Genomic DNA, 17,530 nt, shown 5'->3' on the forward strand with positions numbered 1-17,530 from the left:
CTAAGTACTTTAATGACGCTATCTAATATCAATCAAAGTGTAAATAAAAATAGGGTACTATATTGATGCTCCATATCCATTACTTTACCTTTGACTGACAGTGATCCTTGACTATGTCATGTACCCTGTATAGGACGGAGGTTTCATCGATGTCAATTTGTACAACTTGGCGTTTGTAATCAGAGTTGCTGCCAGCAGATGGTGCTGGCTGGAAGTCCATCTCTGACACTGATGCTGAACGTTCTGGAACTTTCCCACTGTCCCAGGTTCCTTGTGTGAAGTCTTCATACAGGGAGGTAGATTTACTCTGGCCAGCATTGGACAGATTGGAGTCTGACTTAGCCTTGATAAGGCACAATGAAGAAGGTTTGGTCGATGTATTCTTTCTGGAATCTAATGGTGGTAAACATGGAAGTTTTTGAGTGAAAGATTGAGGTTTGATAGGCATGCTTTCAAGGGAATTTTGGAGGTGTGACTTGAGGGTATTCTTTTGCAGGGCAACACTTTCTTGCACAGTCTTGTTGTGTATAACTTCCCACTCATCATCCTCTGGTATATCCTCCAACAATTTATCTTCACTGATGTGCAGTGACAGGGTATGGTCACAGATAGAGTTGTCCTTCACACTGGTAAAGTTCTGGAAGATAATATCAGCTGCTGGGACTGAACCATCATCCTGAGCAGGATCTTTAACTCTTGCAGAGCCATTTACTTCCAGTGCCTGTTGCATAGATTTGGAGGAATTAGGGCTTTTGGCATGTTTGTCTTTATCAAATGGCCAGCGTTTCTTTGGACTCTTGGGGGATATGATTGGTGACCTGGAAGAGTCTAGCTGTTTAGCACCTTTAAGTTTCTTTGCCTCCTCCTCGAAAAACTTTTTCATGTCATTGACCTTAAGGACAGGACTGACAGCACTCTCGCAACTGGAGGAGGACACCTGTGAGGACAGACTCTGGTTAGAGTTGCGCAGCTCCATGCTGTGTGTAGATGTCTCCATGGCAGAGTCATGATCACTCATCACATCAGTGAATGCATCCTTTGTCTTTATTGTACTGCTTTCTGCAGTGGAGCTAATGTCACTCTCATTTATCTGTTCACATTTAATTTGAATTTCAACTTTTGGAGTTGCAGCATCACTGAATTTTTCTAAAATCTCTGGCTGAATGTCACTTGACATAGTGGAATATCCATCATCTTTACTCCCAGAACGTTCTACACGGACACTTTCAAAACTGGAATCAGAAGATGGAACCTTTTGATGGTATGCCAGAACTTCTCTGCTTTTCACACGTTCAATTACATCCTGAACAAGAAATGCAGCAAGATCTTTCTGTTTTTCAACAGTCAAATTTTCACTGAGAAATGGCATACCATCTTTGTCCATAATGAGTCCATTGCCCTTCTTGTCTGTGCGACCTTGACACTGACCTTCACTGGATAATTTACGTAACCTTAGAGGTTTTTGTGGCACAGGTGGTGGTGATTTTTTACATTTCCCAGGTGGACTCACAACAACAGAAACATTGGCAACAATACAGTTCTTGTTATCTCCAGGAACACCTGGATGATACTTTTTGACTGTACTGTCATGTTTTTCAACTTTTTGAGGGTTGCCTCCTTTCTCTGAGTTCTGCTCACTTATTTCCTTCTTGGCCTCAGTACTGAGGTTACGTTTAACACTGTTGATTAGAGACTTATTTTCCTCAGTACTTGAAGAACTGGATGAACTGAATCCACAAGAAAACTGTTTTTCTCTTGGCACAAGAATAAGGTTATCTGGTCTGAGAGGTTTACACCCACTCAACCCATCTTCACTTTTCACCACAGTGGCTGAGCCATCTTTTACTATGATATCAGTATAAGGTCTTGACTTAACAGTTTTAGGTGAAGACTGCTTTGGATTGGCATAGTGGTAAAACATCCCCTTTGTCATAACGGGAATCTGACTTGGGCCTGAGGCAGGTGTGTTGAGGCTATTTGGTGACAGACAATTGGGAGACCAGTCAGAAAGGAAGTCCTCATCGAGAGGGTTGTCCATGTCTAAACTACTATCCAAGAGATCATTGAGTGAGACAGTGGAGGCTGTGCTAGAGTCTCTAGAAACTGGTCGCGAGTCACTGTCTTCATCACTGTAGTCATAATAGTACTGACTGCAAAATGGCAGAGTGTGTCGGGGAGAGTCACTGGATTGTCTTGATGTATTCATAGATTTAGGAGAATTATCCAGAGATAGTGCTTTCTTTCTCTGTGACATGAGATCATGGAAACTTTGAGGTGTACTGTGTTTTGGTCCTTGCCCTTTCTGCTCAGGTGTGTGGTCACCAGACCCTTTCCGAGCTCCCTGACTGATTAAAGGGGTTGGAACCCTGCTAGGTATTCGAGATTTGGTCCGTGGAGATGGAGGAGGCAGAACTTGTGCTTTCTCAGCAACACCTCCAGCAGTTACATTCTTCTCACTTGATGACTTTTTCCCTAAACTTTTCGGTTTACGATGAGGACGATTGGTGTTCTTGATACTAGTTGATTTTCTAGCAACACCAATCCGATCTAGAGACTGACACCCTCTTTCAAGTCCAGTAACACGTTTCACCTTTGGACTAGAATTATTGACAGGGAATTCTGTTTCTATCTTTGTCTGTAATGCTGGGCTGCTGCTGGCCTTCGCAATGGACTCTATGTGGGAAGGGGTTGGAGGTGTCACAGGACTGTTATCAGAGGAGCTGGGCCGACTTTCATCTGTCAAAGGCAGGTCCAATTTATCTCTTAGCCAAGGCGGAGGTGAGCTCATCTGGGGCATACCAGGACTATCATCAAACATCTGCAACAAAGTTAGTGGTTAGATATAAGAAGCAAGGACACATGTCATAGTTTTGTCCAAGATATTTCAAAATGTTGCTCATTAACAAAATGAAACGACTTGCTGAACGTAGTCTCATATTATTGATTCTTATATAGCATTAGATTGACTTGTCAGAAACGTACATATTCACTACACATGCTCTGAAGTGAACCCGTGGATCTCTCTAGTGTTGATGGGGTTGCCTCCCCTTTGCCCCCAGGTTGTGCTCCTGCTGCTCCTGCTGCTCCTGCTTGAGGGAGGGCTGTTTGTGTGATGTGCCGGGGCTAGATGGTGTGAACAAGGACAGGTGCATGGTCAAACAATAATCATCAGAGGATGTTAGTAAAAAGCATTAAACATGTCAGTTAAACAAAAAGACAAAGTCATCGATATCCCCCGCAATGGCAAAGTACTCTTCATGAATATGGCTACTAATTACATGTACACCACTAGACCACCACTAGTATATTACTAGCACTTGGCTATGTGCCAGGTCTGGTAACGAAATAACGAAATAGTGAATAGTTTCAGAGTTCTGCTGCAGAAAAGAGCACTACCACCAATTTCAGTCAAAGTCAAACTTGCTGCCATTGACATGCCAATAATATATTCAGAATTCCAAAACTACCAAAAGTACACCACCAGATCTATCTAGTTTGAAGAAACACTGAATGGTTTAAGAGTTCTGCTACGGAAAAGTTAAATAAGCCCAGACGAACGAACGGATGGACAGACTGCATTTTAATACCCCAGAAAAAATGTGTTTCAGTGGATAAAAAGGAATGTGAGCAACAATTTATGAAGAAGATCGGAGGACATCAGTTTACGTCAAGGCACTTACCTGGTGAGACTGCGGGTGTACTATGGCCGTTATACTGACAGGTGAGGTGTTAGACTTTGTTGCCTCAGCAGCCTGGGCTGGAGCAAGATGCTTGCGAGGGGGCACAGACTGCTGAAACATAACAGGTATCAGTTATAGTTGTATAGGATTGTATAAACAGTGTAATATAGGACTGTATGCAGTGTCAGGTGTATATCGTTGTATTAAGTGTGGGGTTAGGGATGTACTATGTGTGTGGAACATAGGGTTGCAGTGTGTGTGGGGGGGAAGGTACTGAGGGTTTCTGGTAGGGCTCTGGTAGGGCTTGGGGTTTGGGGTTGGGTTATATTGAGGATATGGGGTACAGCTGTATTGAAGGTTTGGGGTAGGGTTGTCTTGAGGGTTACAGGTAAGTTTGTTTTGAGGGTTTATGGTAGGGTTGCACTGAAGGTATGGGTAGGGTTGTATGGAGGATTTAGGGTAGGGTTGTGTTGTGGGTTTCTGGAGGGTTTGCATGGATGGTTTGGGGTAGGGTTATATTGAGGGTTATCTCACCTGCACCGAGTCAGAGGCACATCTTATCTTCTGCTGGAACATGACGTTTAGTTGCCTGTTCTGCAGCTCCAGGTCCTGAACACGTCCCTGCAGCTTCATACACTCTTCACGCAGAGTCTGAAGTAAGAAAGATGTTAACTAGCATAATCCAGCAATAAGGTGAAATTGAAATGGGCCCAGTGACTTACAGGGCCTGTGGGCTAGCAACAAATGTTCCAGAAAGATTTCCTAACATTGTCAGTCCTGGAATGGTTTAATTTGAATGTTCTTACCTGTTACATAAACAGATCATTTAAGCCATATACAGACATTCACTAACTATATTGTTTCTGTCATAAACCATCACGGAAACAGCACAGGACTCTTAAGTATAATGAGTTCTGAAAAGGCCATAGTGAACATAAAGGGAGGTAACTCTGCATACCTTCTGAGCAAGAAGAGCCTGTACAACTTGGTTTGCTATCTCATCAAGACACTTCTCATACTGGTGTCGTTGTTGTTCATTCTCCAGCACCAGGGATGAGTTCTCTGCTTCCAGCATCTTGAGTCTCTGCAGCAGCAGCTTTGACTTGTCCTGGTCATCTCCCTTGCCTGACAGCTGGACATTAAACAATATAATGCTTGTTAGTTGGGGCACAGAGAGTGTCTTACAAACACAATAATACCTTGACACATGTATATAACACTAGATGTACTTTATCAGCGAGAGTACCAACCTGTGCCTCCAGTTTCTTCACCTCGTTGAGCAGCACCATGTTCTCCCGCTCCAGGGTGCTGATGTGGGAGCTGTACTTCTGCAGGTTTGTCTGTGAAGGCAAAGGTATCCATTACACCAACACATGGCAAGTGAAAACTGTCATGCATGCAATCAAATTGTTCATTCTATGACAAATATCTAGAGTTAATAACCATACTGCTGAAATGGAGAAATTGGCTCATTTCTACACTTGCACACCATGTACTGAGTAGTTCAACTATACATCCTACCGCTATAGTTCAACCATACATCCTACCGCTATAGTTCAACTATACACCCTACTGCCATAGTTCAACTATACATCCTACCGCTATAGTTCAACCATACATCCTACCGCTATAGTTCAACTATACACCCTACTGCCATAGTTCAACTATACATCCTACCGCTATAGTTCAACTATACATCCTACCGCTATAGTTCAACTATACATCCTACCGCTATAGTTCAACTATACATCCTACTGCTATAGTTCAACTATACATCCTATCACTATGGTTAAACGTCAAGATTAACAGACCTTGGAAACTATGGCTTGTCCAGACACCATGGCAGAGTTTAAGAAAGTGTAGCTGAAATGGACATGGTACCACTATTGTGTCAAATCACACATAATGCCACTTTAGTTCAACCAGGCACCATACTACAACAGCTCGGCTAGGTGTAATGGAAAGTCCATAGTTGAATGTCTATTTGAAGTGGACACTACATCATTTTCCACAATATCGGGACACCGGGACTACATAATGTCATCTACCAGACCTCCTGCCCTGGATTGTGTCTCACCTCATATGTGATGGAGAGGTTGGACTTCTCCTGCTTCAGCTGATCAATCTTGCTCTTGTACTGCAGCATGTTCCTGACCATCTCCTCCATCCTGGAACACCATATGGTTAACACATCTAGAGTCACAGTCTAGAACTGTATATATATAACAACAATACACCTCACACAATGTCATAGAAAAATACAGATTACTACAGCCTGTCAGATACATTTTGAAACAAGTTGTTAGGTTATAGCAGACCAACACAAGTACAGAGATCTGTGTCTTACACAAAGTACTACTGCAACACTTTAAGGGTCAAATAGATTCAAATTTGATATTTTCTCAACATCACATGACAAAATGATAAATGACACAACGTTGATGAATGAGTGACGTCACATGGCTCCTTGATAACTTCTCATCCCTGATATGACCCTCCACAAAAATGTTTCTGCCATATCTGTGCCTTTTCTAAGGATAACAATAAAGCAAAGTACATGAAGTCAAAGGATGCATGTGACACTAATCATTGGGGCCATTATATATACGAATACTGTCATCTACAGACCATTCACATCTCTCTAAAAGTTTATGTTCAATGTGCCCCATAGACCAGAGAAAAAATATTAAGGAGTCTTTGTTCTGTAGTAGAAACTGTGTTTGAATGAGACATTGCTGAGATTAAGTTTACTATTGAAGGGGGACTACTCTTCTTCGCCATAGTATTTCCACTTTCTCCACAGCCCAAAACTGCCACTTGGGATGTTATTGATGATACAATGCTGTGAGGATACAATGTGAGTTCATTATACTCTGCATGTTATTAAGACATGAAACTGGCATATTATGCATCAGAGGAATATTCTAAGTAGTGAATTGTGTGTTGTGCCTGTAGGATGATGGGATTGGTTCCAAATGACATGTGTCACCATTAAGAAACATAAACCCTTATGTTGTACATTATTTCATGCAGTGTGTTTTGATTTGGATTCTCATGAGCAAATTTGTTAATCTATGAATGATCACAAGTAGCTCAAGAGCTGGAAATGTATTTATCCATAGAATTATTATGTTAGCAATGAAAAATGCCACTCTCTTTCATCAGTTCATCAACTAAACCACTAGGCAAACTGATCTCAAATGGACAGGTACTGATGCTATGATATCAGGTATCTTTGCAAGATCATACATGAAGATTGTCCCATCACAAAAGTAAAAGTATCAATAATATTGGTACCTAACACTGTATTGTCATAACAATATATCATAACTGGTTACAGAACCCCACTATAATATCATAACAATGTATCTCAACTGGATACAGACCTCCAATATAATGTCATATACCTCAGCTGGTTACAGACCACCACTATAACAACATATCAGCTGGATGCAGACCAGCAATGTACAGTCTTATGCCTCAGCTGGTTGCAGACCACCACTGTAACATAACAACATATCACATCTGGATACAGACCTCCACTGTAATGCCATATGCCTTAGCTAGTTACAGACCACCACTGTAATGTCATATATCTCAACTAGTTACAGATTACCATTACAAGTTGATCAAGTGTATTAGAGATTAGCAGTGCTTGTGATAAGTCTCACACAATCAATCTCAAAAGATAATCGAGGATTGTAATGCTTGGGTAAAGCAAGATTAGCAAAGTGTAAAAAAAAATCCCATTTTTTCATTATCAGTGACTGTGTTACTCCATGTATGAGAATTTCACCCTTTGTCACTATTACATTTTCTAACTGTGATGCTGAAAAGACTGTAACTGAAAAGTGTGTGTGCATCTACACTTACAACACTGAGGTTATTTAATGCTCAGTGGCACACAGGGTGACAATCTGAAAATCTTTTATATCTGAAATGTGTCGTAAACTTGTAAGAGGTAACAAATGAGATCGGGTGGTCAGGCTCCCTCTCTTGGTTGACAGACATATCCCAATCTGATCGATACTCATGCTGTTAATCACTGGACTGTCTGGTCCAGACTGGATTATTTACAAACTGCTACCAAATACCTGGAATATTATTGATTGTGGTGTAAAACTAAACTCACTTTAAATATATCTGTACCCGACTCTCAGGGGGTGGTCAACAACAGTCACCAGAACAACAGTCTGTACAACCGATTCTACAGTATACCAACTGCTGACATACCTTCCACACCCTGCATCAGTCATGCTGTAGCTGGTGCTGGTGCTGCTGCTGCTACACATATCGACACACCTCTGTTTATGCTACTGTGATGAACAGTGAGTCCTGCTCAGCCCTGCCAAGGCAGGCTTACACAAACAGTTGAGCACTAGGCATGTCTACAGCTGCTCACTGATAAATTGGTCAAAAAGAAAACAAAACAAGAAGCTCCATCTGTTAAAGATAGATGCAGATGACTGGAGGCTGCTAGCAGCTCACTGAATGATGCATACCACACATAGCTGTCACATCCTCAACATGCCTGCTAAAAACCTCTTCCCACCAAAACCTACAGAAACTCCTTTATGTATATAGTGCATGATGTGTAACCTTTACTTCAGAGGCCTCTGACAGTGAAGACAGTTAGCCAACAGCAAATAATAAACCTACTAAATAGTGTACCAGCTATATATACACTGATCTGAACCAACAATATATACAAGTCTGACTTCTTGTCTGAACCTTCAACAGTACGCCGAACTCCTTGTCTGAACCAACAACAATGACAGTGTGATTCCACCACTGGACCAATAATAAACACATTGATCTGATCACTTGTCTTGCACTGCAACAAATACAACCACTGGAGGCTTGTCAAAACCAACGACCAAAAGACCAATCTAAATCCTTGTCTCAACCACAGTCTACGTGCAAATCTGAACTCTTGTCTGAATCAACTAATAGCAAATGAGTCTAAATCAACAATAAATACAATAAACTACACCCTCCTCTGAACCAACATCTCTTCATGATTGCCCATAAAAGATCTTGTCTGCAGACAAATATTTGAGGCCTAAACTTGCAGTTTCTAGTGAGTTAATGTGTAACTTGATGTGACTTAGAGATCAGTACATGTCATGTCAGCATACTCACATGAAGAACTGACTTTCCTATACACAATCCAGCACACCTCCACAGTAAAAAGAACACCAGACAACTAAAACCTCACCTTAAGACCGAGGAGTCCCTTCCAGATTGTGATACTTGTCTTGTAATACTCCAATCACGAAATATCGAAAGGTAAGCAGCTCCCTCCTCCAAACCTACTTCTAACCACGCTGGCTCTCTTAGTAAGACGGGGAAATACAGGGAAATATGAGTAAAGATGTTTTCCAATGTGTGTTATATATCAGGTTTCCTATGCACATGCATGCACGGAGGGAGCCTGAGAAAATACTGAGAGAAAACACAGCCAGATGTTAAAGCAAGAGGTAAAGAAGTCTCTTGCTTCTTTAATTATGAGAAACAAGATTGTTAGAAGGAGGAAGAGGATTTTCAAGTATTTTAACTACCCCAAGATTAAAATAGACACAATAGCAGTAAGGGGTGGCCGACAAGCCTGGACACTTGAAATGTTGGAAATTGTGAGACCCAAAGCCCTAACTTCATCAGTAAGCCCCAGGGCAAGCAGTTGACACTAACCAGTCAAATTAGATGCTGACTATTTAAAGTCATAACAACATGACCTGCATTCTCAATAGACAAATCATCAAATTAATCACAAAACATAACTGAATAAAGCCTCTTTTAAGATATTTTTCCTAACTGTTTGGCACTTCATTAATCAGTGCTGGTGCAGGTATTGAGAATACAGATGGTGTTGTACAGTTGAATATAGTGAGTGAGTTTTTCACTGCCTTCAACAATATTCCAGCAATATCACAGTTGGGAACACCTGAAATGGGCTTCACACAATTTATCCAATGTCAGGAATCGAACCCCAGCTTTAGGTGTGAGGAGGTAACACTTTAAGTGCTCAGCTACCCCTCTGCCTGTGTTGAATATAGACTTGCACAAGTCTCTGAGGTAAAAATTAATAGTTTAAGTTTAATTTCTAATGACTACTAAATTAGAGACTGGGGTCCTTACTATCTCTTTATCTAGACTTGCTTCCTTGAATTACAATACAGCTGTGTTGAACAGAACATGGCAGTTTGTTATATCCCTGTCACTTCACAAACATCAGGACTTCGTGGGAGCCCAAGCTACAGAATCTCCAAAGCAAATTATAACTGCTAATAAGTATTCCTGTGAAAACTGCCTCTTACCTCCGGAGTCTAGGCGTTCTCTGACCAAAATCTTTTATTCACGAGGGAGGTCTTCAGAAAGTATGTAATTTTCTATATAATTTTCTAAGAAACAAAAAGGTTTACACATTGAAGTTGAACGACAATCAGATGATGTGAACTGTGCCACCAGCCAGCACAGTGAAGAACAGTGTACCAGAGGGGGCAGTGCAGGACAGAGACTAGTTTGGCTCAGGGCCATGATTACACCAAGGTTAAGTCTTGAAAGCACTGCCCACAAGCACTTGTCACACTTGCAATCTCAAACTGTCTCTAAATCGGAAATAACCTCAAGCCCCAAGACAACAATCAGTAAACTATGTTGACATGGAATTGAAATATTGACCAATCTGCCTGTGCCTATAAGGTCAGACTACAGGTAATACTATGAGAACGTGTCCCATCCATGCTTGTGGTGCCTTCATGTACCAAGAAGGTCAGACTTTAGGTAATACTATGAGAACGGAGGAAGTGTCCAATCCATGCTTGAGGTGCCTTCATGTACCAAGAAGGTCAGACTTTAGGTAATACTCTGAGAACGGAGGAAGTGTCCCATCCATGCTTGTGGTGCCTTCATGTACCAAGAAGGTCAGACTTTAGGTAATACTATGAGAACGGAGGAAGTGTCCCATCCATGCTTGAGGTGCCTTCATGTACCAAGAAGGTCAGACTTTAGGTAATACTATGAGAACGGAGGAAGTGTCCCATCCATGCTTGAGGTGCCTTCATGTACCAAGAAGGTCAGACTTTAGGTAATACTATGAGAACGGAGGAAGTGTCCCATCCATGCTTGAGGTGCCTTCATGTACCAAGAAGGTCAGACTTTAGGTAATACTATGAGAACGGAGGAAGTGTCCCATCCATGCTTGAGGTGCCTTCATGTACCAGCAGAATCATTCCTAACTCACATACATTTTCAATGGACTGTTTAATCAGTGGCATATCATACATCTGAAAAAGGCAACACATCGCCAATATTAATATATAGATACCAACTAGACCCAGTATGTAGCCCATCAATTGTTCTCTACAATATGTAATCAGAATTGTACCACCGGGTATGCATACACAAACACTTGTTCTCAAGAGTTCCAGGTGATAACAGATGAAGGTGAATCACCGATATACTTGGGTAAGTGAAGGTCTACCTTAGCTCTGCTATGAAGCTGCCGGTTGTTTATGAAGGGGGATGAGGCATGTTGCTGCACACACCTGAAGGCAGCCAGATGGAGTTTTGTCATCTCCAGCCATGTAACAGCATGGCTGTATCTATGTCAGCCTCAGTAGAACAGCTGATGCCCACAATCAATATGTGTTACTAGCACAAGTCTCAGTACAGTGCAGAACTGAGTAGCTTCAGCAGATTAACTACAGGCAATGGAAACAGGCATTGGTGGAGGCAAGTATTATGTCTAATATCAATCGTTCATTCATTATTCATTCAAAATGAATTCCATTTCTTTACTACCTGTAATAAGGTCAGTATAAATGAATGAATTTCAATTTGAATCCATATTGTTCAGAAATACCTGTATAAAGATTAAAAGTAATTGTTTACAAATTACCTTTACCCTCATTTCCAATATTACAGAACATGAAAGCTCACAATTTTAAAACCAGCAAAATTCATATTTAATATAAAGCTTTATGAATGACTTCAGTGTTTTCAGCAAACAACTGACAAAAATAGTGATTTTCTCCTTCAGTGCACACCATTTTCATTTACAAAGAGCAGGGAGAAAAATGAAATTGCTGTTTCCGTTTTTATCATTTGCATTCGAATATTGACAAGTCATCCACTGTTTCAGCTTAATTAACTTGGCAGCCGAAATGCAGATGTCATTTTTGAGGACACTTTTGCACAGGCCATTACAATCATTCTTTAAACTATTTTCCTTCCATTTTCTCCAATCTGCAGGGACAGACTAGTTTCTTCGTCTCAGCAGTGTATTTTAATCAATTTGTCAGGCCATCATCCAAAACTCACACAACCAGAAATGTTATTTGATTAAAAAAGATCACCAAAACCTTATTTGTGATTAATGCTTTGCTTCATCAAAGGTTTCAATAGCAAAAGCTGAACATTTGGAGGCAGCATGCGTTATTGGGAACAAAAGTCATCGAGGGAATTTACACAGTCCACTTGAGATGTGTTCGTAACAGTGAGTACTGCCCGCGGCCACATCTTAAGGTACAGAGGTCACCTTTTATCCCTCCTAAATAGAAAACGATTCACGCAACCGGGGTATGAAGTTCACTTATCAGTGGAGCATTCGTGCAAACCTAATTTTGTCATTACTGTTAGTGATTATAGCTGTGGCAGAAATGCCTTTTTAGCAAGGTTGGAGGGTAATGATACGTTTATAAATCTCATGTAATCAAATATTTCCAAAAGGCACTGTATACAAAATGATGCACCAATTCAAATAAGATTTATTGAAAATTCAAATACTATATATTGTAGTTTTTGTGTATCTAATGATGGAGGGTTTTCCACTAGTCCCCAAAACCAATGAAACTGATGGCTAAACAGAGAAGGTATGACATATTATTTATTGTGTAAAGACTTCATTACAACTGGCTTCATGAGGACCAATGGATGAAACTAGCAGATTCCCTACAACTGTGCCAAATGTGAGATATTCTATGTTCATACAAGAGAGCAATAAAACATATCCTTTCTTTTTCTATCCCAAGGCTATTTTAGTGTAACCATGCAATTCATCAAATTTTTGTATGGAAAATATTCAAAGCTGTTCTGCTTTTTGCAGATGAAAGACTTCAGCTTTTTGGTGAACTGACAACAGACAAAAGATTAGTTTTTACATCAGTGTTAAATCTCACTGATTATGAAGCTTGTTGACTTCGAGGAAATTAGTTTAACGCGGGTGTGTTTCCGGAGTTCCAGTCTTGGCTGGAAATCAGGATGGGTCAGAAATTGCGCCTATCTTTCTTCGCACTAAAGATAGATTTAGTTTCTGAGTAATTCTATCATGCATTGATGTATAAAGAAATTGTAGAGCTCTAGGAAAATGTTTGATCCGGAGAGGCTCCAAATAGGCTGTGCTAGTCCGCAGCCAGGGGATTAAATGCCTGCGGGTGTGCCTGTTTAATACATGATTGATTCACCAATCACTTCACCCCTGACCTGTGGTCGATATGTCCGAACTCCATTACTGACCAGAAGATAATCAAAGCCGACAAGCTCGGAAAATGGTCATGATGGACTTGAGATAAAGTCACTTATGAAAAACCACTGCTGATTATTTCTACCTTCCTAGGCTTGTATATGTTCACTGCTCATTATGGTAATTGAGTGATTACACACATCAGCTCAAATCTCAAATACTTTAACATGGGAATTCAGTGCATTTTCTCACTATCAACTCAAAGGATTGCAATTGTAAATTGGAAGCATGTGATTACTAACGAAGGCCAGTATGCAATCTTTATAGAAAGTCAATGATATGTGGTCTTGATAACTATGTTTATATTAAACAGATTCCAACACAGCTTGTAAAAACCTTACATGAAAGACTGATCCATGTATTGAATTCAAGATGCTTGTACTGGAAAGGTTTTAGTGAGTGAGTGAGATCGGGTTTTTACAAACTACCCAGTACACTATCAATATCCTGAACAACCTGGCCATGGATCAACAACAATCAGCTGCCATGGATTCACATGTATATCACTCCTGTCCATCTGGAACCAGGTAGGCCTCATGCATCAGAACCTGACACTGCATCATCCAAACACGGCCACACTTGCAGACTTAGTCTCTAGAAATATGGAATTACGCAACATTTAGACAAGAAAGGAGCTCTAGTGAGATGTGCGCTGTAGTCACAGAGATACAGACTTGCCACATTGACAAAGGTAAGAGCTGGGCACTATGGGCTATAATACAATCCTGGGACTTGAGACAGATACTTCACAAACCATGCATGGATTATACAAATGGGCACTTTCACAATGACAAGCTGAAAGTGTTTTATTGACACTGAGTTTCAAGCATTCAGTTTCAAAATACTGTTGTTTGGTTTCAGCTTGATAGATAGAGGTGACCCACTCATCATGGTGCTTCTCTAGCATGGTATAACCCTACGTAACACATGCATCCAACAGCTACCACCACCACTGTTCTGCTGCTAGCTAGCCAGATTTAACAAAAATCTACAGTTTTTTATCATCTCTGGAAAAGAGAGTCCCCATGAGATGTAATAATCAAATTTTGACAGACATTCTGGCGTTGGATTATCGACAAGCTAGGGAAATCATTCATCTGGAGTAGTGATATTATCGTGACATTGGAGAAATGACAATAGTAGATGACTGATAACCATGTTGGTGTTTGACAGGGGACAGCCTTAGAGACACCTTAATTAGAGGTACCATACACAGCACACACAAACCACTCAACCACATATCTCATATCATCCATGGAAACTGGTAAAAAGCTGATTGAAAATGATTGTGACAAATGATTATGATGAACTGATAATGCTAAATGTCCTCAACTGATGAATTAACATTAACACATCCTATTCATACAGAGTTTATTACTGAAAAAACCTTATGTCTGTATCTAGAGCAACTTTCATCACCCAAAACATTAGTTCATTCAACAACTATCCAAATCAATCATGTAGTTTTACCAAGGATTTATACTGTGACAAAGATAACCATGAAAATGCATTTCAGAAAGCACATGTTATGCAACAGAACCCATATAACAAAAACACAGCTTCTTCCATCTTTGAAAATAGCATTTACTGCAATCTCCACCACTCCTATAACTGTGATTGTTATTTGTACTTGACATTCAGTGACTGTTATCCAACTACTTCAACACATTTACTATTGCGTCTGTTGTTTGTACTCAGCATTCAGTGACTGTTATCCAACTACTTCAGCACATTTACTACTGCGCCTGTTGTTTGTACTTGACATTCAGCAACTGCTATCCAACCACATTTTAATACTTACTTCTTGAACTCCTCCTGCAGAGCGTGGAGACGGGAACGGCACGAGTCACTCTCCACCCTCATCTCCAGAAGTCGCTGCTCGGCATCCACTCGCAGCATCCTCTCCCTCTCAAGCTCCTTCATCAGTCCCTCCCGGGACTCCCCGCGCTGAAAACATACAAATACATGGTCAATTTAACAAATATACATACTACCTGCATGTGTTAAAACACTACTGGGTTGAAGCAGCCTTCATTTCCCTGCTTGCTGAACAACATTATAAGTGTATTCCCCCAGCCGTCAACAAATACAGGGTTTCATCAGTCCTGAGTAAGGTTGTATTCCCTGTGCCCTTCGGGCTCGGAAAGTACAACCTTACTCGGGACTGATAAAACCCTGTATTACCCTCGACATGATGCGATAATGCATTTATCTAGCCCAATGAATTTTATGGAATCAAAAGAAAACAATACACATCAAATCGAGTTGTTGTGGTATAACATTTCCTTGCTGCCATGTGGACACCAGTTGATCAATTAACCTTAATGCACCACACGTTATGCTAAAGGCTTGGTGATGCCCACTTTTCTCACATTGCATGGTCAGCGAGGTGTGGCAGGATGGTACTCCCTGCTCATGGATCAGAGTAACATGAACCAATCAAAACTAACTCAACATTCTTTCCCTGAGGCTGGAAAAAAGGGTTAGAGACACCTTTATCAACCTCTCCCCTGCCTGCTAAACATATAAGGGGATAGTGCAGCCTTCATCAAAACAGACAATGCTCTCATACCAGGGACAATAAGCAACATCAGCATCACATCATATTTGTCATCATGGTGAATAAAGATGTGTAAACTATATTAACATGTATCCACTGACAATCAGACAATCTATGTCTTGGAAACACGGTCATATGGCAGACATTTCTTGGCTTGTCTTCCTCCAATGCATAACCCAAATCTCGTGCAGAAGAATGTCATCAGAGTGCATTACACAGATATGAGTGAGTGAATGACGCTTCCAGCATAACAATGATACTGTTACTATAAAGAGGTAACACTGTATGACCTGAACAATCATAAGGATACACCTTTATATATACTCAACAGCTACTTTTTAGCATTTGTACGAGTTGTCAAACATTGCAGAATTCATACAACTAGTTGTCGAACACATTGGAACATTTGTACAAGTTGTCAAACACACTGGAATAGCAGCTTAGTGCTATGACAGGTGTATGTCTATGTTGAGGTATGGGAGTCAAATCAAAATAGCACTAAGATCACTTTGTACAAAAGTACCCAGGTCTTAAAACACACAAACATTTGCGAAAGTCATCAAACATTTTGCTCCATTAGGGTCTTCGGTTTTCCTGTTACAAGATAGCATACCCTGACAAGACTAGCTCCTTATCACAATTGGAACACCAACCATCACATCAGGCTCACACTAGTACTTTGCTTCAGTTTTCTCGGCTACAGAATCATCTAAGTTTCTTTGTATCAGTTCAGTCCCCAGTGTAGCTGGCACACTCAGAGAAACAGTCAGAACGTGCTGGACTAAGTACAATGGAAGGCACATATTTGCTTGCTATTTGTCCAACAAGCTACTGTAGACTGGCCACAATCAATAGATTGGCACTTAGACAGATTGAATACCTCCAAAGGACTTGAAACATCACCTCATTTCCCTTAAAGATCTCTTGATCAAAAAGATATGCTTTCTAACAATGTCTACAACATTATCTCATCAGAAGCCAAAGACTCCACTGAACATTCAACAAGCAGTCTTTGGTTGTTAAGGCCTTCAAATGAACATGAGTCCACATGTCATACCCTGTCTGAATCTTCAGAAACTGATAGCAAAGTCTAACATAGTTCATCTCATGGACAGCTAGAGAAAACATGGACACATGCAGAAGCATCACATGTTTTTTTGACAGATCACATAAACTTGGGTCTACTGTCTGGGATACTGTAACAAGTAGGTATCCTTGGGTTGCTGGACAGGAACAAGACAAAATGTTATGGATGTCAACTCCTTCTGTACTATTTACGCAATATTTCTGGGCTGTGCCTTGCCCCTTCATCAGGTGCATGATAAAGGGGCAAGGAACAGCCCAGAAATGTGTAAAAACAAAAAGTTGACATCCATAACATTTTGTCTTATTTCTGAACACCAACTTCTACATGCCTGTCACGGACCTGGTGCTGGACAGATTACACCATATGAACTGAAATTCACCCAACCAGATCAATCATTTTAGTTTCACTTTGGTTCATTAAGAACAATGGCATGCATTATAATGTATGTTCTTGCATATGCGAGTGTTGCACGTTTCTTTTTGTGATATAATTTTTACTGCCTTCGTTTGAACAGTTCACAACAAATCTAAACAATAATGTATTTTTGTCTTCAGTAATGTATATTTGTGCTTTTATATGTATGTGTTGTGGGAATAGCAGTATAGCATATGTGTATAGCCCATGTATATAGCATGTGTGTATAGTGCATGTTTACAGCAATTATCCATAGCCCATGGTTA

At 40.5% G+C, this 17,530-nt stretch overlaps 1 protein-coding gene across 4 annotated transcripts in view; it reads right to left on the bottom strand.

The window, feature by feature from the left end:
* Positions 1 to 17,530, bottom strand: part of LOC137297606 (serine-rich adhesin for platelets-like) — a 169,885-nt gene that overhangs the window by 5,642 nt on the left and 146,713 nt on the right. For 3 of the 4 annotated variants that reach the window (XM_067829461.1, XM_067829463.1, XM_067829464.1), the window contains 8 exons: positions 15,005 to 15,150; positions 5,758 to 5,848; positions 4,931 to 5,020; positions 4,639 to 4,812; positions 4,215 to 4,331; positions 3,681 to 3,791; positions 2,983 to 3,123; positions 89 to 2,818 (listed from right to left, as the gene is read on the bottom strand). In XM_067829461.1, coding sequence (XP_067685562.1) covers positions 89 to 2,818; positions 2,983 to 3,123; positions 3,681 to 3,791; positions 4,215 to 4,331; positions 4,639 to 4,812; positions 4,931 to 5,020; positions 5,758 to 5,848; positions 15,005 to 15,150 — 3,600 coding nt within the window. The remainder of the gene's footprint in view (positions 1 to 88; positions 2,819 to 2,982; positions 3,124 to 3,680; positions 3,792 to 4,214; positions 4,332 to 4,638; positions 4,813 to 4,930; positions 5,021 to 5,757; positions 5,849 to 15,004; positions 15,151 to 17,530) is intronic. The other variant, XM_067829462.1, reaches the window with a different exon arrangement.

Source organism: Haliotis asinina, chromosome 10 (genome assembly GCF_037392515.1).
Source record: "Haliotis asinina isolate JCU_RB_2024 chromosome 10, JCU_Hal_asi_v2, whole genome shotgun sequence".
In the NCBI taxonomy this organism is placed as follows: domain Eukaryota; kingdom Metazoa; phylum Mollusca; class Gastropoda; order Lepetellida; family Haliotidae; genus Haliotis; species Haliotis asinina.